General features: G+C 29.2%; 1 protein-coding gene across 1 annotated transcript in view; it reads right to left on the bottom strand.

The window, feature by feature from the left end:
- The window catches only part of LOC129960468 (uncharacterized), a 41663-nt gene extending 14885 nt beyond the window's left edge, over nucleotides 1-26778 (bottom strand). Inside the window, exons 1-2 of the mRNA XM_056073926.1 lie at nucleotides 26088-26778; nucleotides 9057-9144 (exon numbers count right to left, since the gene is read on the bottom strand). Coding sequence (XP_055929901.1) covers nucleotides 9057-9144; nucleotides 26088-26121 — 122 coding nt within the window. The 5' untranslated portion in view covers nucleotides 26122-26778. The remainder of the gene's footprint in view (nucleotides 1-9056; nucleotides 9145-26087) is intronic.
- Nucleotides 26779-27042: the final 264 nt, after the last annotated feature.

Raw genomic sequence — 27042 nt, 5'->3', positions numbered from 1 at the left:
GAACTGGAGCTTCAACAGTTCTATAGTATTCATAAAAATTCAGACACGAATTGTCAAATCTGTCGATTACTACTAGACAATTCTCACTTGTCCTTGAAATCTAAATTAGAACAGTACGCCTTTTAACATTAATAGTTACTCACTTTGTCAATAAGATAAAAATGGATACATTTAAGATCGAGAATAAAATAAAACGACCATTTTAAGAGATTTTGCTGTAGATGGAACTTTCAGGAAGTACTGAAAAAAAGAGATAGCCCCAGTGAGCTTATCACGATCGTAAATATTTCTCTGAAGTCATCATAAACGAGGGAAGATTTTTCTAGCTTCCTCCTACCCAAATCTTCCTTTTGTTTTCGATGTTTTTCGCGCCCTCAGATGCACTGAACTGATCATTTGACTGTTTTTTGCACGTGAATGATTCGGTGCTGTTTCACAGATAAGCGTGTTAATGGGGCTTTCTCTAAACAACATTCATAGATTATAAATATGTGATAATCAGTTTATTAATAGTTGATAACTACTGGAGGATTCTTGCATTGAGCGCATGAGGATCTGAAAGATATGAAGAAGAGACTCGAAATATTTAGGCCACTCTTTTATCATCAAAAATTTATCTTTCCAGTGATTAGAACTCCCCTCAAATTTCAGGAAATGTTTTCCTTATAACAGATAATGCATAATTATTCTTTATTTTGTTTAGTTTTTGGTGAGGTAGCAAAAGTCACATATGACTATGTACACTAATAAATTGATTTTTAAGAATCCCTATAAATTCAAGATTTGAAATTGCTAGGTTAATAATTTTTAATATTTGGTTTTAGATCTCGGCTACAAACAATATAAACAATTTTAATAAAAATCAAAACTCAAATCAGTGAATTTTATCGAACAACAAAGTAGTCATCGCTTCATAACAATGCTTTTTTTTTCATAAATGTTTTAATATAAAACAACTTTTGTATTATTTTCATTGTTATTTTTTATAGTTAGGATTATTTTCAAATTTACTTTCACAAATAATTTATTAAACACCATAAACTAAGTCAGACTTTAAAAATCAGAAATATTTTCTAATTCCGATTTTCCTTTAATTTGCTGTTAAACAACAGAAATTACTGAAATATTTAGAAAAATTCTATAATAATCTTTCAAGAAATTCAGTGCAATTTATTATGCTTTTCTTAAAACTATTCTGCGCGCCATACTGATGAAATTTAATCTATTAAGGTTTCCAGTGAAAGAAAAATTAAATGTCTTTTTAAATTATCTGTTGTCCCTGATTAAATGTGAAAATTTAAAATCTCATCAAGGAATAAATATCACTTTCACAGTGCTGCTTATAAAATAAATAAAGTAGTCTTTAAAATGTACTACTTATTTCTTATGTATAGAGTACTGCAAGGAATTACCAATTAAGGAAGAAAAAGATTGTTATAACTTCAAACGTGATAAAATTTTAAGTAATCTATGAATTAATTATACGTATGAATTAATAATACATATTGAAAATTACGAACAAAAAAATTTAAGCGATATTTTATGATTAAGAGTTTCTTTCCCTTTGTCTGCATAATGATTATAGAATAGATTTAACTAAATAGCACTAAAATAAGTGCAACTGTTTGTTTTTTTTCATTGTTGTTTTCTACAAGCGCTTGTGAACACCTAAAATAATTAGCTGCACCTAATAGAACACCTAAAATAAATCTTCCTTTCCTTTTCCTTGCTCATGATATGATGGAGAGGAAGTAATTGATCCGTTTTGAAGGACAATTTTAAATATCTATGCATTGTGTGAATGAGATTGCAGTTATTTTTCTAAAAGAAATACCACTTCCTACCTTTAGTTTTATGCTTTTCAGATTCGTTTATAGAATTCACCATTTTTCTAGCTAAACAAACTCTGCAACCCCGTAGTAAACACATCCAATTCTTCTAGAACAATTGAAAAGAGCAGGATTCCATTTTGCAAATACCGAAGTTCGTGATTGTTCACTTCTAGAGCAATGTGACGACACTTCTAATATGCTAGCTCTCGTCAATTGAAAAATATTTCAGTACTTTGTTTATGAAAATACTGTTTTTCTTCCTGGCAGAATGAATGGTTTGAGCCATTGTCAAAAATGAATACATTACTCCTAAATGTTTATTGGCGACAGTGATGTAATCCTTATGTAATCGCGCGTGAGGTAGAAGGCGAATCTCAAGTGACGCGGGAGAAACATTCTTTATTCCTGCATTGTTGAACGCCATGAATAACAGGTATAAAGAGTTTCAAGCCTTTTTTCAATCGTATTGTCAGTCATATAATACATTTTTATTGCACAGGATATCCATTACTTTTCGAAGAAACTAAAGTGACTCATGGAATCTTTCCGAATTATAGCACGCCATTAGTATTAACGAATTCCTGCGGTAAAGCCCCAGGAACTCAAGATGATGTATGTTGAGTGATATTATACAATACTGAGAGAATAATGTCAAACATTACAGAATTTTCGGAATGATACTCAGTTTTGGAATATTGTACAATAAAATTCATTATTATTTATTACATTGCTTGCATATAACATAGAAATAGTGCACAGTATCAATACGATATCGTAAACGATCATTTTTATAACCTATTACGATATCGTAAAGCATTACAAAATATCCTGAATAATATTTAATATTCTATGACATGGTACGCAATTTCTGTTCATTGGGAAAGCAAGATTAAATATCTTTTGAAGATAATTCTGCATATAATTATCAATTATCTTGGTTACATCAGACAGCATGCAACCCTGTCGAATGATAGTAGCAGCCTCAATTGGTCAGTCGTATGAAACGATCCGTTTCAAACAGAAATTCAAGAAAGCAGCTTCCCCTAAGTGCACTCACATCCTCTGATTTAAGAGAGAAAAGAAAACTCATGCAAGTAGAATCACTAAAGTGTAATATACTTCTCTTTTGCAGAGAAAGGGAAAGAAAAGAATATTTTGTTATGGAGAGATCCGTTTTTATATAATCTTCTCCAATGATTACATGAGATAAAATTCATGTTCAACATTTGTTGTTATTACTTTCGATGTTCAGAAAGATTTTAACACTGGTAATAGCAATTATGTCGAGTTTTAAGTATGTAAACGTATGATTTCAATGAATTATTGAAATCTTATTGAAAAGTTATGGTGATGGAGGGAATCGATTTAGGTGGAATTCTCATTAATCTATGAAGTTAACAAGTCTACAATGTCGAATACCACATTTGTCTATGCTAAAATCAAATGTTTCACTTAAAAACTAACTGATATAAAATATATCCTTGAAACGTTTAAGAAAATTCTGGCTAGTAATCATTTCCTTTCTTTATTGTTTTTAACAGGAATAGGTAATTGTCCTATGCGTGACAAAATTTTAAAAGCTGTTTGAAAATTACGTCATTTCTAAGAATTTCTGTGACTTTTATTATGTAATGTGTGTCTGCTATATAAATAGATTCAGAATATGGCATTTTCCCGCAATAATAGAATACGATTTCCCAGCAATTACAGAATAGAAACTTCTAATAACTATTCTTATCTAAATTCGATAAAAAGAGGTTAAATATAGTTTTCTGCCATAAACAATCATTAAAGTATTGAGAAAAACTCTTTAAGAAGATGATTGGTATTTTTATTGTAGACTAAAACAACAAAACTATTTAAAAATTTAAAAATTTATATTTTAAATTCATTATTTTTTACATTATCTTCAAATCTCTTTATAAAATTATTCTACTTTAAATACATAAAATCCCCTTTATGTAAATTAAATAATTTAAATTTTAAGCTGAGTTTTTCCTTTCATCTATTCTAAAAATCGTACATTATTCATTTACCATTTTGTTAACAATTTTTATGTTACTGAAAGACAGCATTCTAGCAATAAATTTCGAAACTCTACTTTACACACAGCTGAATATTTGAACGCTGATTATTTTTACAGCCTAACTGTTCGTCATTAAATTTTGATAAACATTTCTTATGGTGTGGTAAATCCAGCAGATGTAATTCACGACCTTGATTCAGCTGAGTATCAAAAAAGTGATCAAATAGGTCCTTGAAAATACGGTTTCTTTTATCTAACAAGACAATTATTTTGAGGATGTGAATGACTTGGGATTTGTATTCACGCAAAATGTAGCAAGAAACCCAAACGCAAGATCCCACGCTTTTGTTTATGGAAGATGAAAATTATCGAGCAAAGTGAGATGAATATAAATTATGAATGAAAAAATAAACGGATGCACTTACACAAATATTAAAAGAATTCCGTTTCGATTATTCTAAATTAATTGAATTTTAATGGCGTTTACCAGTTCGGGAAATTTTTTTCCATCACCAAAGTTGCACATATAGTTTGAAAAGGGAGACTAAATGACTGATAAATGAAAATAGATAGATTTACTAAAATATCTCAACAAATAACTAATATATACTAAAAGAAAAAATTTTACTACTCCAATATTGTTTTGAACATTGTAAATATTTGAACTAAATGGTGAACTAGTAATTCTCATCTAAATTCTAATTCACGGGAAGCTAGTATAATTTTGCTCTGACAGTCCAAGTTTGAATCCACATTTATAGAACATATTTTGCCATTTTCTGTTCATGAAAAAAGAAAATGACAAAATTTAAATTTGTACTGGGCTTCTTTTCAGTGATTCAATTGCAAGTACTTTGAATGCTATGGAATATCTATGATATAGAATCAGTTTTTTTTCACTTCCTTTAATATCTTTGCCATTACTGAAATCATTCTATCTAACCATAAATTGATTATTTTAAAAGATTCACAAAGATACATCAAACACAGTCAAATTGAAGCTAACTCAACCGTAGTCAACAAACTAGTAAAAATTTGCATTTTTTTTTTTCTTGACGTTATTGTGTAGATAAAAAATGTTTAAATTATATATTTTTTCCTTTAATGCTTACGCAGTTCTTTTTATCCTGATTTTGATTCTTTATTATTATCATAAATTGAATATAATCGTATTGCAGGTAGAATTTCGTAGCATGTAAGGATTCCAAGGCCAAAGACCGTATCAAATATTCCATTGCAAAGAGTAAATAATCGAAATAATGAAAAATCTGCGTTGCATTTACCGTAATGAGGCTGTTTACTACAATCATCTTAAAAAGAGGCATACTTATTCTGTTCTTCTTTCCTCCAAAATTATTACTCACTTTCCATATTAAATATGAAATATGAAGAGTAAATTCGATAAGAACAAATTTGAGAAATCTGGAAAATTCCGTGGAGTGAAAAGTCGGCATAATTTCAAATAGAATATATTAATTTGAATGCCATCACTCATATATAAATATTTTCAATACAGGAGCTAAACATTTATATTTTGTGTCTATATTTTTGATTTTATTAACTTAGTTCAAATGCTTATTTTTTATATTTAAATAAGTAATATTTTAAGATAATTACTACTAAATATCCCCTGTGAATAGTTTTAATAACTTTTAATAATTAAAAAATACATATATTGAAATATCTATAGTTTTAAAAAAAATTCATATGAATGGTCTGGCATCTATCTCTCTGTTTTCAGATATCATATGTTATTTCTCAATCTATTATTGCATTTTGTATTGGATCAAGATACAATTATTTAGTTAAACATCTAAGCTTCAGTTATGCTACTTCCTGCAAAATATTGGAATCGAATACTGTTTCAGAAGCTTCAGAACTGAATGCCTTAGCAGATGAACATTGCCGTTCACAATATAAGAAACTTGCAGAACAGCAATGCACTTTTATAATATTTTTCTTACGCACTTAATTTAATATTCAAATGCTGAAAAATAATTTCATGCATTTTATAAGTCGAATCTATTTTAGATTTAAAAGAATAAAAGCTGATGAAAAATATACCCGCTTTTACTTATTTAAGTCAAATAAAGTGTTTCCTGAGCCAATAAAGTCGGGCTAACTCTTTCTCAAAAATGAATGATTGAATAAGTTCTACTAGTAGAATGCATGTACCAGTCAAAACCAAGACGGAATTGATAGAAATTTCAATATGATTATGTAACTCTAAAGGTTATTAACTTCAAAAAGCGCAGCTTCGATCAAATATTTACCAAATGATATATCATCTGTGGTACTCGGCTGCATAATCTTCACAATAATTCCTTTGGAATTTTAAATACATAAGGTAATTATGTTTAAATAGGGTGAGAAGTCTATTTAATTAAAATTTTATAAATCTGTGTTCATCAGTTCAGTTTTCATGCATTCAAAAAAGAGCGAAAATGAAGGATTTATACGGAGATGCTTAAGAAAAGCTTTAACACAGAGAATTTGTATTTCCCCAGATTTTTTTTCTTGTTATATATTTGCTGACGCTAGAATACTATTCATCACAACCTTCTTGTTATTTGCCAATTCACTGGAAATCATGAATCAGCATATTAGATGCCATCTAAAATGTATGCATAGTAGAATGCAAAAATTGGTTTCAAAGCGTTAGCCAAAGTGGAAATAGCTTTCACCATTCAGAATGTTTCACAAAACATCTGTGCACTTATATAACCAAACTTCGATTTTTTTTCCCCCCAAAACGATGCCAATTATCACTCATCATTCGAGGCTAACTTACAAGATAATAGTTCTCAACTTTTTTATTATGTCGTGAACTATTTTAAAATTCGTCCTTGAAAACTGTATATAGTGTTGCTCTGACGTATTGTCGACTTATCTTCGAACTTAGACTGACAAGTACATTTGCCGCGAGGGAGAAGCCCATGCAAAGGAATGAAAGTCACTAAGAAATGATGGGGTTGTAGTAAATAAGACTACATTGAACTTGCAACCTAACTTCTAAATATTGAAGTTATAACAAGCGATAGCACATTAGTGTGGTTAATTGTTATGTTATAACAAATTAGTGTAACAACATTTGATTCTAGTCGAAGATCTGACTTCATTTGATTCACGTCCGGCTCCTAACTTATTAAAATTGTCTCGTTTGATATAATGCAAATTTTATTTCACAGCAACCAACACGTTACAACCAGGCTGTACATTTTCTTATTAGGACCATGGTTGTCTATTGGCAGAGACTTCGAAGCTCTGTGCTATGAAAGATTTATGCCCGTGAGCCATATAATGCATTAATCTGAAAGGTTCTTCAGCTACAGTAATGTTGGCGTTTAGAGAAAGGAATAGTATCTCGCGTGTCAAAACTCTAACGGAACCAAATTAAACCGTGTTATTAAATTAGAACCTTCTCAACTGTTTATGTGTTGTCATGTTCTAATGTAAAATTTCAGAAAAGTGAAAATACATGAAGCATATTGTATGTACATTGGAATAGAAAATAAATCGAAAAACATTATAAGAGTGTAAATATTCATTTCTTACGTTAAATTTTTAATTTTATAGCGCTATATACGCTTAATAATTGTTATATAGTATTGTTAGCAAACTAGATGCCTTGTTTAGAGAAATTTTTCGGCATAATGGAATGTGAAATATCTGAAATTATACTGAAGTTAGAAATAGTTATGCATGTTAACTAGTTAATATGTAATAAGTTTGTAGTTAATATGTATAAGGAAAGTAAAGGATATGATATTTATATCTCAACCGCCACTTTATTTTTGGCATATACATAAATAAAAAATAAAAAGTTTTAGGTTCCAACTAATTACGAAAGAAAAAACGAATATAGTTAAATTTCTTGGGGTTTAGTTATATCTGTGTAACTAATATTGAATGCTAGAATTACCATTCAATCCAACTTTTTAATTATAGCTAAGGTTCGAGAAGATGACTGTTATCGTTGACAAGTAATTTTGAAAAATATCTATAAAAATTGTATATATACCTTAATAATGTTATAAAAATAGTTACTCTAATTATTCATGAAAAGATAAAACCGCAGAGTAATGAATGTTTTTATGCTTGCATGGTTTATGTACCGAATGAAGAGTTACACAAGTATCGTTTGGTAAATGGAATCTGTTGATCTTCACAGAGATAAAAACGAAATAAATTTCGAAGATGTTAAGCCTAATCGAATGAAGAAATAAGCAGTTGCTAAATACTAATAAAGCTACACCTTATGACAACATGATAAGAGATTAAGAACCCATAAAAGAATATCAATACTCATGTGTTAAAGATAAATGATCAATACGTGTAAGACAAAACAAGTTTTCGCCACGTGTTAGACAGCCAAATTTTGTCCAAAATAATAGCTAATCACAATTTAATAAATTTCTACAAGCTTACTTTTTCAAATAGTGAGGTTTTAATAATAGAAGGCTTTTATGTAAAAAAAACACCAAAAAAGATGTTTTCGATGTTTTCAAAGTAAAAAAGATGTTTATATTTTCGAAATAAAAATAGTTTCCGATTCTTTAAAACTATTTTCATCTGTACGAAAATATTTGGATGAAAATACAAGAGCCAAAATATCTAGATCACTCTCCGTTGTAATTTGTTAGCAAAGATTTCAAGAGGATAAAATGAATCTCTCTCGTTGAATTCAGAAATTTCAATCTTGCACATTTTGACACTAAAACAAACGAAACAGGAAGTGTTCTTTATTACTTCAAAGAAAATGCTTGTCAGTAGCAACATGCTATAAGGAGCTTTCTACTATAGATTTGACGTAGCATGGTCAGTCCAGATCTTGCACCATTAAACTCCCATAACTATAAGGGTTTTCTACGAAAAATTGTCCCTATTAATAGGAAATAACTAAGACATACAATAAAATATCCTAAGAGAAAAAGCTAATTGCCCATGTCACATTTATCTTACAACAAAGAAGTGCTCTAAAACTAAATTCGAACTTGATGCCAATTCACAAAATCTTCGATTCTTTCTAAATAGCGTGATTTCAACAACAAAAACGTATGTCTTTTCAGTGGTGCATTGGTATTTGCTTTTTCTTCATCGGAAAAGGTTTTTGTTTATAAATTCTTAAACCATTTGCACATTTCATTCAATTTCTAACATAAAAAAAGTATATTTTTATTACGATAAATAATACTTACACATTAAAATTTGCTATGGCTGCTCCTCTGATAAGCTTGGAGAAAGCTTCTTTGTCGAATTTGGACGCCATCGTACTTTTCCCAACTCCTGAAAGATACAAATAGAAGAACATATTACTTTGTGGGAAGTATTTTATAAACCTAATTCTATAATACGTAATTCCATGATATTAATTTAAAAATACTCTTTATAAAATGCATGATTAAGCAGATGAAATTTTAATTCTACTTTAAGTTGGCAGAAACATTTTTTTTTTCTTATATAAAAGTTATTTCAAAGCAATAATCAATTTATTTTCCCAAAACTATCTGTCAACCCGATAAAGACAGCTCAATTGATTAGATAGTTTGATAAAGGAAAATAGTTTATGTAAAGAAAGAGGTGAGATATTGAAGTTTGAAAAAATATAGCTAATTCAGCAAGCGATTTATTTCACAAATAAATTTAAAACAATTAGTCACTGGCTCTTTGTCGGTAATATTACATTTAGATTTCTTTTCGAAGAGCAACCTCTACATCGACCGTTGACACTTGATTTCAGGCAGATAATACAAAAATTAACATTTGTTGCTGTTTATAATGGCACTTGCCATGAACAAGCTCGCTGACGAAGCCAGCGATTTTAAGCCAACGGACCGTCTTTTGTTTTAGTAGTGCCTACAGTACGTCTTAGCGATTCCCGCATCACATTCGCTTGCACAACCCCTTTTAACAGAGGGGCACAATCACACATCTCACAGATACAACAGATGAAGAACAACCATGCCCGAACCCAAGACGCCCAGATCACAGGGAAGACGCGCTACCCCTATGCCAGGACGCCGGCAAATTTAACATTTTAAATTATTTAAAAGAATAGTTATCACCTCTCTAAGAATACTTATTTGAATCAGTTTCAATCAAATGACTACAGATAAAACATTCATTACTTATAAATGGATCAATAAATCTCTATAACTTTTTACAAAGATAGATTGAAAGTATTAAGTTTTTAACATATTTCAAAACTTTAGCAAAGAATGAATTGTTGCACATCCTTTTAAAAGAGTGAGTATCATTTAAGGCCACATTTATGAATGTAAAATTATTAAACAACGCAAAAAGTTTTTTAAAAATTCAGCGCATCATATAAACGTAAAAAAACTGTTTAAATTATTTTCTAAATATTTTCAGCTTGCTGGGATTTTTCCTAAAATTTAAAGTCGAAATTTGAATTAAAATTAATTATATGAAGATGAAATGCGTTTTTTTAGCATTGCAATTCGCTAAATCTTATATCACGTATAATAACATCGTAACGTACGGATTCTGCACCGAATGTCAAGTACATCTAAGAAACAAAATGTTTTTATGCACTTTTGTATAACTTGACTTATTTCATCATTTGGAACTTTTTAATCAATTTCTCACTTACTTCGTGAAGTTCTTGTCCCACTTCTATGCTATTGCAATCAAGTATTTTAATATTTTTAGAACTTAATTACCAGTTAATCGATTCATTTAATCAAATTTTACTTATATACAGGGTTGCACCTGGTAGTAAATTCGAATAAAAAATGACAGCAAGATTCTTTAATATTTAAAATAATTCCTTTTGTTAAATTTATTAAGCATTCGATTAAGTTTTCCATTCAAGGAAAAATTTGTCCTTAGTGCAAAATTATTTAAAGTCATTTTTCTATCTACCTTTTGACAAAAAAATCACACTCTTTCGAGAAAAACTGAGCGTACGAAAATACGAAGAAGATGTTTTGAATAGCAATAATTTTGAGCAAAATAAAACAATTTGAGGATTCTCGAGCTCATTAAATAAAGCAATGTTTTTCAGAACACCATATATGAATACACAGAAAAACTTCTTCTCATAAAAGATTTCATTTTTAGGTAAGGGATGATAGCTAAATGCCAAACTTAAAAGAAAATACACTGTTATATTTTTTATTAATTTTTTCGAATATCGTTCGTAATTTATTATATTTAAAATTAATTTGTCCTAGTTTTTCTTCCTATAGTCCTAGTTTTCTTCCTATCTTTCCAGTTATAATAAACAATGCTTTATCATGTAATACAAATTAATAATAATAAAATGACATTCTGAGTTATTTTTTTTCAATCCAATAGGACAAAAGTCAATGCTAATCTGAGACTATTGATCGCTTTAATTTATCAAATTAAAAAACGCAAACTTACAGGAGAGATCCTAAAATATTTTAATTTTTTAGTCCCTAAGAAAAATTAAAATATTTGTTATTTAAAATAAGATTCCTTCTAGTTTTTGTCATAAATAAATATCGATTTTCTCCACAAATACATAAAAACCTGGAGGATTTTCCATGTAGATCGTTTCATAAAACCAATGAAATTTCCAAACACTGTCAACAACCGTTATAAAATGGCAAAGAAATTACCAAAAATGAACACTGGAGTGGAGCATAATTACAAATATCTCTACCATCAAACGAAAGTTCTCAAAAGCATACCGTACTTTCCCTAAGGTTTAAACTCGAACTTGAACTTCTCGAACATTTTTTCCTCTCTAAGCAGCGATCTATATATTTATTCAAGAAGCGCTTCAAAGATCGCTTTTTTAAAAGGAAATAGTACTTAAACTCTACTCATCAACTTGACCTTGAGCTTCACCCATTCATTAATGAAAGGCGGTGAACGAAAAATGGCAATGTCACTTGAGTCGTAATTACGGCACCCGATCGAAGCTTCTAATACCAGTTGTCCACCTGTTAGTTCGGCGAAAAGGAAGTGTTATTCAGTTATTTGTGCTGTGTCATATTTGCAGTTTTCGAAATCCAATTGTGTCCTTATAATTATGAAAAAAATACAATAAGGGAAAAAAAAAGATTTTTTCATATTGCTTAGAAAGAGATCAAAAATTGTAAACAGATATGTTAATTTATGTATAACAAGAATTACAAAACTGGGTAGGTAAAAATAACGTTGATTTCGAAATTCTCATTTGTTTTCATAATTCGCTAGTATCAAAATGATTTCGTGGGAAAGTTTATTTGGTGGTGTAGGATTGGAAAAGCATTTCAGATAGATGTTTTCTTTCTTCCTTTCTCTTTTCAAAGATTTTTTTTATTAGGACACATTCTCAAGCATTCATGTCTTGGCGAGAGATAATCCTAATACAAACTTTTTTTTCATTTTTAAGCATTACTGACTTTTAATTTTATTTTTCGCAAAGTTTAGACATCTTCTTCCCTTGATCTACCACTTAATAATGCGCTTTAAATTCTTTAAAGCTGATCTCAGGGCATCTTATACCATATATTTGGTGCTTGTTTGGTACGGTGATGTCATGAAGAATCGTCAAATAGTCTATACATTAGTTCCAGGCAAATTAACAATAATTCCATGGGAATATGGGGATAAAATAATAAAAAGAATCCTTCGAAATGTTTGGAGTCCTTAGACTGTAAAACTGAAACTATTCAATATATATGTCTAGTGAAAAGCTGTGAATCTTAAGAAAAACTATCTGCATGTTAATTTCTGGGTTAACTTCTTATATTTTGAAAGAGCTATTAATGATTTACAAGGAAACATAATAGAAAATAATAATCAAAAATGTGAGTTTTTATTGATTTCTTGAGAAATTTTCGAATTTGCCAATTCTATTTACCTTTAGTGTTCGAAATTATTCTAAAATTCACTTCAGCAATATACATGAAAGTATCATAATTTCTAAAAACTTCTTTTGATCTTAAGAGATCTTGCATAGAAAAATATTAAAATTGTAAGATTTCACTCATGGACTTTTTCTTTCAACATTTGCAAGTAAAAAAGACAAACATCTTCAATTATAAGAAAATTTCCATATAATTTATTTAAATGAAAGTTTTTTCTTTATTTAATCATTAATTAAATATTTATCTTTAAACACTTTAATTTAATATGCCTTTTTTTGTGTTTGTAAACAAGAAATATCGTAATCAAATGGAATTCTCTTCCAAATGTGATAGAGATTTAAAATTTCGTATATTTTTGTATTCTTGATTGCTATGCATTATTTTAATATTTTCAGAAGTTAATTATCAATTCATTACGCATGAAATTAAATTTTCATTCCGTACTAGGAATGCCACCAGGTAGTTAATAAGAGAAATAAACAAGAGTAAAAATTAGAAGATACTTAAAGTAATAAACTCTGCAATTACGGGATTAATAAAACTAAATATGTAAGACTGTTTCTAATTAAATAATCTTACATTTCGATATTTTACTGCAAAGATATTTTTGTAGCAATGCATGTTGTAATAAATTTAATAAAAACAGATTTTAAAACTAATTTTTATTAAGTGTCTTAAAAAGCAGAAAACTCTTTTTATTCTAATTATTTTCAATTTTTGTCTTTAATTTATAATTCGTTATAATAAAAGAATTTTATAATCTTGAGATCCATTTTTTTCCTTCAATTCATTGCCCGGTGGCTCCACTCTTTGGAATTTAAATTTAATTAAATTAATTGATTTAATGATAATTAATTCTGAAAATATTAAAATTTGTCAAGAATGCACAAGAGGGGAGTGAAAAATCGATTCTAAATTTCCATATTTTTTTCAATCAAGTTAAGTAAAGGAGTGTTTGATAGAGTATCAAAACTTAGGATATAAAAATCAAGATATCATTTTAAAAGAATTCAAAATGCATTTAACTCTTAAGAGAATCTGTGGAAAGAAAAATTATATATGCCATGCTCATAGCAAACGCAAAACGTTAAAGAATTTGATAGCATTTAGCTTTAATAAAAATTTCCAAAATTTCAAACATTATTCTCTAAATGATGGGAAGTTGATGGTCTAATGACAGAATCTTAATTTTGACCAGTAAGAAAGAGAATTTGCTATCTCGACCTCGTCATATGGCCAAGGTTTAAAATTTTGAAACTTCCCTTCTTTTATTGTACAATTTATTGGAGAAATAGGGCATGAAAATAGAACTTAACTTACTGTGAGATTTTTTATTTTTATTATATCTATTTTTAAATTTCGAAAATTTTACAATACAGAATGCATGATATACAAAAAAACTGTAAGATTTCTTTGCCATTTTATTTCCATAATTTCAGTTTATGGTGAAGGCACAACAAACAAGGAATTTCTATCACGTTAAAGACAATTGTATATGTGCATAGATATTCAATAGAACGGAGAAAACGCAACGGTTGGAAAGAAGTAGCAGTAGATGCTATTTCAAAATTGAATCTAAACTTTCATACTCCACCGCAGAAGAAAAAGAGCATTTCTTAGAGGAAAACACAATTTATCTTCTTCAAGAATCGTATTGAAATGCCTCATATTGGTCAGAAATTATTTCAAAATTTTCATTCTTTCTCTTATAAAAAAAATTTAGGTTTCCACCAGAGACTAGTTTAGACTTTTGGATCGATTATATATTTTAGATTTTTTTATTAGATATTATTTATATTGCTTAAAATATGCAACAAATCAAGAAATGTAAAGACTTCCTCTAAAGATACTAATATTTTAACATTTCTTATAAAGAAAATTGAGAGGACTTCCTTTACTTAATTGAAGTGCATACACAGAATTAAAATAATTTTTTCAAGGTTCGTATAGATATTGCACCGTAAAGTTGAAAATAATCTTTCTGTTTTTTCTTCTAATCATGCCCTGGATAATTTTGCTTTTCTGACCGATGCTTTGTTTCGAATTTATTGTCATGAAACTTAAAGCTTATTGATGCTTTGTATTAAGTTTACTATGTGACTTTATTAGGACTAATGAACGAAGGTTAATCATACAAGCATTTCAAAGGGTTCACATTTTCTTCTCCTAAAACCTTCATAAAAGTAAAATTCTTACCCGCTTCTTCGAGAGAATCCGAATTTTAAAAGGATAATTTGAGACTTCTTTCTTCTTTAAAGACTCTATTATTAAATACCCGAGACTTTTTTTATATATAACCCTACTTGGAAGCATTAACCAGACTACAATAGCATATATTAAGAAATTATTTTGGAAATCCCACTTCAATTTTTGTTTTTAAAGCGTATAAGACATGACAGAATTTCTTTATTATACAATTGTCATCAAATGCCATGATTATTAGATATGATATTTATGTATTTCCTATCCAAATCTTTCAGCAAATCAAATCAAAACTAAAATAGTCAGAATTAAATTAAAATCTTATTCTTAGCCGTTTCTGTTACGTTAGATTTATTCCATTTGAACAATTCAAGAATATTTCAGCCATTAATGAATCAAAAGATTACCTGAAATTTCAAAACCTATTCTGAATGTTGCTGAAACGTAATTTACTATTTTTCGAGTACCATACCTAAAAGCAGCAGAAAACAGGTTTCATATCATGCCTTCAGATAATGAAAAATGATTGATGAAATCTAAAGATAATTCTGAATTGAATTATCTCATATTCCTCAAACCAAGATCATGATTCATTTTCTATTGTCCACAGAATAAGATGTTTGATTTTGATTTTGAGGTTTTATTTGCATGATATTATGAATAATTACGTAGTTCTATGAATTTTATTCATTTCTGATGATATTGACAGCACTTCTCTTTAAAAATTGATTCAGCAAAAAAATGTATTATTTTTGTTGTAATTTCATCGTTCTTTTGATTGCAATGCTTACAAATTCTAATGTTATAATTATCGCATCAGGAAATAAAACAAAATCTGTGCTTTTTCTTGTACATGCCTTTCCATAAATGAATGAATTGATCAGTTTCAAGGAAGTCAATTCACGTGGCTTCATAGAAACGTGATTAACATCACCGCGGAAACTGAAAGTTGTATTACGCTGTATTAAGTGTGGCATAATACAACGTATCAACTGCAATGAATTTCACAATTAAACTGACTCGGTTCTTTTGACGTATATCACGTGAGAATGAATTGATACGTCATTTCTCCGAGAATTGGAAGATAGTGTTTTATAGATAATTGAAATGCTTAATTGTTTCCAAATGTTTCACCTTTCTTTTTTTATGGTACATTCTTATTTCCAGAATCCTATATAAGTCTTATATAATATAATCTTATACCAGTCATTTAAAACGTTATAGCTATCTAATATATGTTATTTTACTAAAATTTTATCCTGCTCGGTAACAGTTCAAATTTTAAAGAAAGTGTCATGAAACATTAATTAATTCTGATTGTTATGGATTTTTGACTTTATCATAAATTTGTGAGTAAATTTCACAACCAGAAATTTTTAAGGTATCTTGACAGTAATTGGCGGAGGAATTAGTTACTGAATCGTTATATTTGAAAGAATATATAAAGTTCAAGGCGGCTCTATATCTACAATATTGAGTTGCAGATTTTAATAAAATGTGTTCATTTATCATGTCCCCTCCTTAGGGTTTTTTCCCCTTCTTGTCCTCTTGACCAAATCTGTTGTCCAATTTTTTTAAAATAATTCAACTTCATTTTTATATAGGCACAGCAGTAACCATGTAAAATGAAAAATATAATTACAATGTGAAAAAGGACATGAAATGTTATTTAAAAAACAATCTTTTTTCTTAAATAGTTTATTAACTTAGCACTACATCGAATTTTCGTGCCCATCTTTAACATTTTGTCTTCGCTTAAATTTTTTTGCTGTCTCCTCGGATTTCTAGGGTACATTTAACTCTGTAAACGTTTCAGTGATTAAATTTGGTTGAAAAAGAAACCCTAACATTACGAATGCGTATTTATATTAAATACAGTTATAAAGAGAGAAGACTAAAAAGTATTATATTTTCATTTTTTTATAAAAATAAGTCTTCAAGAAATTTTCTGTATTAAATGCAATACGGATTAGATAATTGCCTGGTTTGCTTCATAGTCTTAGATAACTGCATGGTTCGCTTCTCACTTTGGTCACAATCGACTACTCCAAGCCGTCTTGCAGCACACATAAAAATCTAAATTATCGGAGCGCCACGACAGCATTGGCGGGAACTACAGTTCAATCCAAAGGGTTATAACCAACTACCTTGCAAACTCTACCGTAAGAGGCACTCCCCGCCATCGGTAGCGGGTAGCCAATCCAACACCGTTTCTGCATCCACGAGGGCGGCGAGAATCAGCCACCATGTCGGAAGATTCTGATCCTTATTTTAGAGATGCCTCCTAGGAGGTTCTCTCGGATTGATCGGATAATCTTCAATATTGAAAAACATCAATAATTTCAGTCATCAAGAAAGTTATTGATGTTATCAAATGTGAAATTCCATGCACAACTTGTTGTCCTTTATAATTTGAAAATTCACATATACATAATATTTTATTGTTTAGAAATATTAAAACTTTTTTTCAGCTTTTTTCCTCATCTCCGAACATTTGAAACTCAAATCAAAAACTATAAATGTGAATGGTAGTTCGAATATCCGCTCAACTATGAGCTTATGATATTATCCACTAGAATATCATGGAGATTCTTTACAAAAAGTTGCATTTTAAGTAATCAATCTACGCTTTAAAACAAAATGGTTGAGTTGATTCTCTTGGATATCTGATGAATAATGTTTTAAGACTAGTTCTACAGAATGTTATTTTATTTATGGATAATATGCTGAAAAGTTTCTTTAGAATTTTAAATGAGTCTTGAATTTGTTTAAATGCATTTCTGAATAAATAGTTTTGTACTAAATGGGTTTAAATTAAGATTTTCGTAATTTGCATTCAAAATAAAGTAACTAATATTGAAAAGATGATTTTAAAATCGAAATATATAAAAAATGAATACGACATATAACTATTTTCATCTTTAATTATATCTATCATAAAGGAAATTAAATTCAAGAAGTAGTTAATTATCAAAAACAAGAAAATCATTACAGTCTCCATTTCGTTTTCCACAATGCTGACACATCGTTTTAAATTAACTATCAAAAGAAACCTTTAGTTTAAATGTTAAACAACTTAGTTCAATGTTAAACAACTTAATAATAAACCACAAAATGCTTTCTATTTTAAGATTCTTACAACCTGATTAGATTTTATTATAGGATCTTATATAAAACATCATAAGAGCGCATTCAGTATAAACAAAATCCAAATGGAAAGCATTACATAATACTACCGCTTCTATAATACTGTACTTGAAAACAAACGAGAGCTTTGAAGGCGATCGACTGCATGAGCACGTTTGTAGCACATGCAACTGGAGAAGAAGTCTTTTTGCTCTCTCCATCAATGTGCTAATATATATTTATAATCTATTTAAAACCTAAAAACAATTGTTCATTATATATATATGTGTGTGTGTGTGTGTGTGTGTGTGTGTGTGTGTGTGTGTGTGTGTGTGTGTGTGTGTGTGTGTGTGTGTGTGTGTGTGTGTGTGTGTGTGTGTGTGTGTGTGTGTGTGTGTGTGCATTGCCATTAAATGAAGGGTTCAGAATAGCGCCGATGTTGTTATTTCTCTGAAATATTCAAAGAAAACTTTTTTGTATTATTCTTAAATCTCTACTCAAATTTCAGTCGTTTTATGTTTGAATAATGGAAAATCTTGATATAGATCCTATTCAATTAATATTTCCCTAGTATTTGGAAATCCTTCTACACAATGTTTTGATAATAAATATTTCATTTTTTCATCAATTTTTCATTAACGTATTAAGTTTTAATAGCAGGAATTATTGAAACTTTTTGAGCCAAGTATTTAAGAGTAATTACCGTTTCATGAGCGAACTGATCATGAAGCTAAGGCTATTAAAAGATTTTCTACGCTTTTGAAACGGGCAGCCTTTATCATAGAAAGCTTTGAATGCGCCAGTTGCTATTACAATCATTTCAGTATAAATTGCAACACTTATCCAGCCTTTATAATTATACAAAATACCAGAAAAATAAAACAGAAGCTCACAAATCACTGTATCTGCGAAACATAAAATGAAAGACATACATTTGGTGAGTCTGAGATTCCAGTCCGGTAAATGTCAGATTAAGTAACAATTGTAAAACCATAAACTTAATTCCTGAACTACTTAAGTATAAACATGACATTATAAATTATTTGTAGCATCAATTACTGATAAATGCAACTTTAGTCTGTTTTTTTTCAGCAAATAATCATATAAATAAGACAACGGTGACGAAAATAATCAATATCATCAACTACTAGTAATCAACCGAAGACAGCAGACAAATAGAGAATAGTCAATAACATCTGCAAATAGCGATTCTGAATATTAGCAGCATAAGGCAATGCAAATTTAGTACAGATTTAGTGCTTGTGCTATCGCTGTTTGTTACTTTTTTAAAAGCCTCAAACATAATTTTTCCTGCTTGCAAAAGTGAATCAAAATTTAAATAACTTTAAATATGTTTATAAAAATCTGAAGTTTCTGTTTCTGTGAAAAATGAGTTAAATAATGTTTTAAATGAAATTTTGAAAAAATTATCTCGCAGAAACAGAAAATACATTCAATGATATGAAATAGACACCTTTTTATTTAAGAAATGTGGTTCTCGTATTTTTCTGCATCCTTCAGTTATAACTCAAATTTTTGAAGTCTACTCTGCCATACATCTGAGTTACAGACATGAATATTGACAATTTCAGTCAGTTTTGATCGATTTCAACAAGGTGAAACATGTTTTGTTTTCTATTTCGGTTTGTTTGCTCCAATCGAAACACAAACAACGCATGACAACTGCGTCTTGACTCTCATAAGAATAATCATGAATGAGTATGACAACGTAAAATCGTGAGGTATTCACGTGAAACAGCCAAAAGGCCTTCAAAATAAAATTTGCTAGACGCCGATCTAAACTCATCATAAAATTCACCTTGAAGAAAGCATTAGATCATATATATTCACACATTGTTTAGTTGAGTCTCAGATCGCCCTAAGTTGTTGAGCATTGTTAGAGCTAAGATGCAGTCATAATGACATTGTTTGACATTGGGAATAAAAATCCTCGATCTTGACAGTAAAAGAAAACATGACATTGGAAAAAGAAAACTGCCCATTCAGACGAGACAGAAATCATTCTTACAGGTGCAAGGTTGGAAAACAGAACTGAAGCCAATAAAATAAAAAAATAATGGTATCAACCTGAAATGAGCCCCAAGTATCGATTATCACAAATGGATGTTATTTGTTCTAAGTAAGAAAAAAAAGTGAACGAAAAAAATTTTGATGTAAAAGGATGATGTTTCATCTTAAAACTAGATGACTTGGATTAATTTACGACCTTGTTTTGACAAACAAAATTCTGAAGCACTCATTGAAGAAACTGTTGCTTCATGGTTTTTGATTTATAAAAAAAAACGTAAGAAAATGCATAGAGATATTTTTAAAGGATATCAAATGCAAATCATAAAAATCTTATTTTCAAAGAAAACTCTATATTATGATTATTTCGCTCTTTTTTAATAATGCTTGTTATTATCGTCATGAAATGAATATTTTACATGATTTACCACAATATCTTAATTGCTTGTGACAAATTTCTATCTAAAAATCTTTTAGCGTTTAAAAATTTATCTATTTTTAGTAAAATTTTATATTGGTGGGTGGTTTCTGTTCCAGTATCGAGAATAATGTGTGTTTTCTTTTTAATTGATCACATTGACTATGCTTCATCCTTGGAACCTCAGTTGATTGTTACTGCTTCGAATTTCATTTCCATATAGGTTAATTTGTATTCAAAGCTGTTTAGGTATTTAGAGCATGAAAGATGTAGTGTAAAAGTGTATTGGCTTAATTACGCTTTATTCGCGATATCGCTTTTTAGATTCGTTATTCATTCAAAATTGGAAAAAAATATACAAAGAAAGAAAGACACGGTGTACAAATGAAAATTGGGTGATTTAAACTAATTTATTATCCTTTTAAATACTTAAAGTAGGAGAGTTCCCATAGAAAATCGAAATTTGATCCAATTTCAACATTTTCATTTTACTGCTAATATCCTCCATAAAATATATGCTCTCGGCTTTGGTTTACATCAAGGTGCCTCGTGCCTGTTCCGAATTTAAATTAAATGTCACAGATCATCTCATTTTTTAACTGTCAGTAAATTTATGAGTAAATAACTCATATTTATAAAATGGTTTAAAACGTTTAATTCAGATAAAAGCTAACTTCTGAAGGATTATAATTCACGTTACATTTTGGCTATACAGAATATCTTTGTGACAAATGAAAATCGCTGAAAGGAATATTGTGAAAGCATAAGCAAAATATGTAACTGGGCTTTTTTGTTTGTATTTTAGTTTTCTTTTATTTTATTCAATTGACTATTTCATCGTTTATATTTCTTTTATAATTTTATCAGTTTATGTAATGAACTTGCAGGGCCACCGCGCCGGATTGCTCCTATAGGTCTAGATCAACTAATATGAAAATGAGAAAATTCAGTCATTTTAGTTCAATTCACATGATAATTATAGGTCTTAAGATCAAAACATGATTGAAAAAATTTCACTTTCTATCCTGGAGAGGCATCAAAACACCTACAAAGAAAGTATTGTATATGCCTTTGTGCTCTGACAGATTTCTTTTATGAAAAAGATTTAAAAAAAAAAGTAACAATATTTTTGAGTCACGCCGTTGAAGCATGATTTTGTTATAGAAAAAAAAAATGACGATGAATTGTGATTGAATGAAACCAAGACGTAAAGGAAAACTGATGTGATGAAAATCCCACAGTAATAAGATAAAAGAAGCGTTCTTTATCTACATAACAAAAATTTAACATTTCTAGGTAATTATATTGAAAGCAAACAAAAAGATGCTAGGGTATAGTGCGTCACAATAGTAAAAAGCAAATTTCGTTTACTTCTATCTTAAATCGATTTTTTTTAAATATTTAGGAACCGGACTTTTTATTCAGAAGAAATCAGATTGACAAAATTCTTTATGAAACTACATTTTTTAAATATAATCCATTCTTTTACAAAAAAAATGCACACATTGAATATCCTTCTTTCATTTTCAGATTTAAAAAAAAGGAATGGATATTTAACTAAATGTATTAGTGCTTCTACTTTTCATTTTCAAGAATAATAACGCAATTATCTTGCATAAAAAGATTTTTTTTAACTTCAAACCTCTTAAACTAATTTTTCTAAAAACCAATAGAAATTCCAAGAACTTTTTTAAATAACATTCTTCAAAACCAAATAAAGTATCTAAGAATAAAATGTTCTTAATAATCTCTATCACTTTCAAATTCTTTCTTAGTTATGTCATTCTTAGCACTGAAAATTCTTCAATGACTTCATCTGAGTTTCATCTTAGGTAATTAAGATTATTCTTTCGAATTTACGCAAATCATTATTTGAACCTACGTTGAAGGTAAATGGTTCAGAAATCTTAAACGAGATAGGGGAGCGATGACGAGTTTATCTAATTTGATCCATCAAAACACTCTAGTTGTCCTAACAAGGGACTACAAATTATAAATAGAGAGTGGCTGATCGGTCCATGTATGCTCAATTCATTCATTATCGAAAAGAACTTGGTTATCAAGAATTCTTAGCAAATGAATAGTACTCAAGTCAGACGATTAAAATGATGAAATGAAGCTAATAGGCGAATGTTATCAAATTTACATCGTGAAACACTTTTAATACATATTTCAAGAAAAATGTTTTGAAATGCTTTCATTTCTTGAGTTTCATAGTTGGCGAATAACTTTACATTTTTGGCAATATAGAAATTATTATTAATTAAGAATTTTATTTAATTCTTATATCTTAAGAATTTTATTTTCATCTAATTATTCAGATGAAAGAACCATGTTTAAAAGTGGCTGATAGTGGTCTTAATAGTGGCTATAATGATAGTGGTTTGCGTATGGCACAGGAATATTTATGAAACAAATTTTAATCTTTTTTGGTGTAAAAAATAATTTTTAGAATTTTCGTATGTGTACGAACAAAAATAATTAGACAAAGTATAATTTAAAGTAAAAGAAAAATGCGCATTGCGAAGTCATTTTACACGAAGAAGAGCAGGCGATATTGAGAAAGAGATTGTTCTTTTATGGTGCTGAAAAGTACTCTCGAGTTGGGATAAAACACCTGCTTTTAATGATAATACCCCGAAGCACGTAAATGTGTATTTGAAATGCAAAGTTGTTCAAAAGTAAACTATCAAAAACATTAATAACGTTAGGTTCTTTCTTTTTTATTTCATCAAAGCGAATCGATTCGGATAAAATTAGATGCATTTTATGCACGATAACCGGTATATGCAGCATTTTTCTAATTATGTTTGGAGAAATATGTTAGTAGAATTAAATTAATATTCGGTTTTGAAATTGTACTCAAGCAAACAGGGATGATTCTTGTATCTTCGACCCAAGGTCAAAAATGGCTGCATCTGAGCTTCATATTTTCCAAACGTCTACTGTACATCAGCAAGAGGCGATCGGCAACTCTGAAATTCAATATGGCGAACCTTTGCATATAACATGTATTTTCAGCGAAAGTGAGAATCAATCTAAACGACTTTACTACTTTGTCGTCATTGCGGGTATATATTAAAGATCCCACTTTCAAACAATCTTCAATAGTTCTTAATATTTCTACTGATTTCGATAGAAAATACATCCTTTTGAAGAAAATGATGTCAACAAATGCCCTATTTAGTGTACAATCATACGGTACAATACCATATTTACATTCCTCTTCGTAGACAACAAAATATTTAGAAATAAACAATAAATAGTTTGCATAAATCTATTTTACATTGACCTAGAAATGAATATAATAATGGTAATAACTGAAATGCTTGATTTTTAATAAATATATCTCTACATGCCAAGTCGTACATTTCTTTACAAGGAAATGAAAATAATTTATATCTTTAACTCTTTTTATCTTCTATCTTTTGCTGGTCATTTTAAAGTTGAATACCCTAATTTTAATTTTCTATAAAATGCTGTCTTATCTTATCTACCTTCAAAATAATACTCATCCTTCAATTCATTTTTAATATGAGGTCAGTCGTTTGAAACATTACTGTCTAATGACATGCATCAAATAATAAATGGAATATTTACTGTTACTTTTCAAATTAAACTCCTGCCACTTAGAGTCTTAAGAAAAAAAATGAGCTCATCAAGATTAGATTAGTAAATGCGTGCCGGCAATAACATATCCAGTCAATAAATATATTCAACAATAAATTATCAGAATCAAAAATACCTCTGCTTCAGTTTGATAACATTCCAATGCCTTAAAATTCTGACCATTACTTGCTAATTCAAAAACGGAACGCAGTTCAAGGTTAAACTCATCAATGGCATTTCCATTTCAATTGTCCCTCCTGCGGCGTTTTTTTTCTTCATTCTAACTATTCGTAAATTTTATCCATGTGTATTAATCAATTTTTGATAAGGCGTTGTTTTATATGCATTTTAGAGTATGGAGAAATGTTTAAAATGAAGCTAGAAATAATCCAAAATCAAGCTTTAGAATCCCACTATGCATGGAAAATTTATAGATAAATAAACTGAATTATTTAAGATACTCACTGGTAAGATTTTTCTGTCTAGCATCTATTCATTTGCAACATTTAGAAAGACTTCTCTGCTATATTTAATACTATTTTCTAGAAAGCGCAATACTTTTATGATTTAGGAATGAAATTTTCCCACTAAAGAATAGAATGGCACAGTGGAAAACTAAATTTTGTCCTTATTTTACTTACGTAGGATTCAATAATCGTTCCATTTAAACGTAAAAGAAAATGTTTCAGTTTTTAGATTTTCATTTCACATATTAGTCACGCATTGTCTAAATTCTGAAAGGGGCCTTATCTGATTTACAATCTTAATCCATTTTTTCTAGCTAAATTTTAGTATCAAATCCATTCACAGGCAGCAATACAACTTTTATTTTAATGACAAGATTTAAAGATGAAAAATGGCTGGAAAAGACGGAATTACTAATAGTTTTGAAAATATAGTTCCCATTTCTACAAACTATTATTCCTTCAACATTATTTTCAATTCATAACAATATGTCATATTGTAGTTCATTTAAATAAAACATGATTTTCATAACTTAATATAAAATATTTCTGAAATATTCATAGTTCGACATGAAAATATAATGGCCGAAAAAATTTATATTTCACGAAAAAAATTCAACTCCTTTGATTGCATTATATATTTTACTCGATATTAAGGTTGGTAATTTAAACAAAACTGTCATTTAAAAAGCGAAAATAATTTAAAACAAAAAGAGCAAAAAACGTATTTATTCAAAATAAAAAAAAATCATTTGCATTGTCATTCGATATAGAAACAAAATCATGAAAGTTTTTATCTGGGAAAAAAAGAAGTTGGCAAAATATTTTTATATCTTTCTGCTTCAAAAAGGAATAAAGGGAATAAAAATTACAGATAAGAAGAATTACCACAATAATCAATTAAAATGTGTTAAGGATTAAAACATCATAAAATTAAGTTTTTCAGCTCTAGTTTACTATATTTCCCAATTCTGTGTCAAAAGAATTAATGCAATAATCCGATCTCCAGAGATTTTCAAGGTAAGTGAATGTCAAAATTTCTCGCATGACTAAGTCACGCTTTAAACTATTCTAGCTTTGTTTTTTACTTTCAGTTATTTTATAAGGTTGAAACAATTTTATACTATATTAAATGGATGGTAACGAAGTGTTTTTGCCAAATAACCATGTTTATTTTTTTTTCTTTCGTTTTTAAAAAGAAGAAAAAATTCAAGAAACAACTATTTTTCAGTTTTTTGTAGTTTAGAAACGGAATCTTTTAATCTTTAGAAATTATAAAAATAAACTTTTATATAAACAAAATATTCATTCGAGCTCATAATTGAATAAAATTATTTCTGATTTTTATATGATAAGATAGATAAATGCATTTTAACGCACAGCATAACAAAAATGGAAGAAATTTGAATATTAATTCAAATGCACACAAATATGCTTTATGCCAAATAACAAAGCACTTTATCCATAAGTCGAAAAAAAAATCTTACGGCAAGAAATAGGGAAGATATGCAATGAGAAATCTAAAGTGACACTTACCTTTAGGACCGACGAGACACACTTTCGCTAACATCTTCAAAACCGTAGATTTCAAAATAACACAGTTTATATTTCTTTCAAAAAAACTGTTGTAAAAATAATTCACTTCAAAACTAACAATTCGCCCGATAAAATATCGAGCGACGAAAATTCTGAACTTTCACAAAGTCACTGTCAAAGATTTCCTTAAAGTTGATTTCTAAGAAGCGCTCCGCATCCGATGACAGCCATGCGAATCTGGCGAGGAGAAAACAAACAAGAATGATCCTGAGACTAGTGGAGAACGGAACAATATATAAGCTTGCTACCTTGAATTATGCCCGCAATTAAATGAAAACCACAGAGAAAATACACTTTGTTGAACCAACACGTGAAAAAATAAAACACCGATGTAACATCACGTCCAGTAGTAAGATGACGTCACAGATCCTTACACCAATCAGAGGAAAGCTATGATAACGGCGGAGAAGCGGGAAGATTCTTATTTATTTGCAGTTTTAGTGTGGGATTTTTGTTCTTTGCCATGAATTTGCGGTTCACTGTCAAATATCGTCGAATGTGCTTTTTACTCTTTTACATCGCGTCACACACATTTAGCAACTCAAGGTATCGCGACTGATTTGCGAAATCTAACTTCCGATGAAACAGAGCACGTTTTATTTACTCAGTATACTGAGTGGTAACATAAATTACACGCTAAAAGGGAGAGAAACGAAAACTCTTAAGTCGCATTTTGTGTGTAAATGGCTGCATCTGCTCACCTTCATAAATCGACAGCATTTGAAGGTTCGCTCTTCATACAACTTGAAAAAGAAGAATTTTGAATTTGCAGGAATGTTCGTGCTTATGTCAATTTGTTTATATTTCAAATAGGTTTCACCTGCCTTTTAGGGAATGCGTCCTTTCGGGTTTAAATCTAAACCTTTATGTTATGGAACTTTACGCCTATATTGTT

This window comes from Argiope bruennichi, chromosome X2, assembly GCF_947563725.1.
Source record: "Argiope bruennichi chromosome X2, qqArgBrue1.1, whole genome shotgun sequence".
Taxonomy (NCBI): domain Eukaryota; kingdom Metazoa; phylum Arthropoda; class Arachnida; order Araneae; family Araneidae; genus Argiope; species Argiope bruennichi.
The sequence above is the reverse complement of the archived record's forward strand: the minus strand, read 5'-3'. Positions and strand labels throughout refer to the sequence as shown.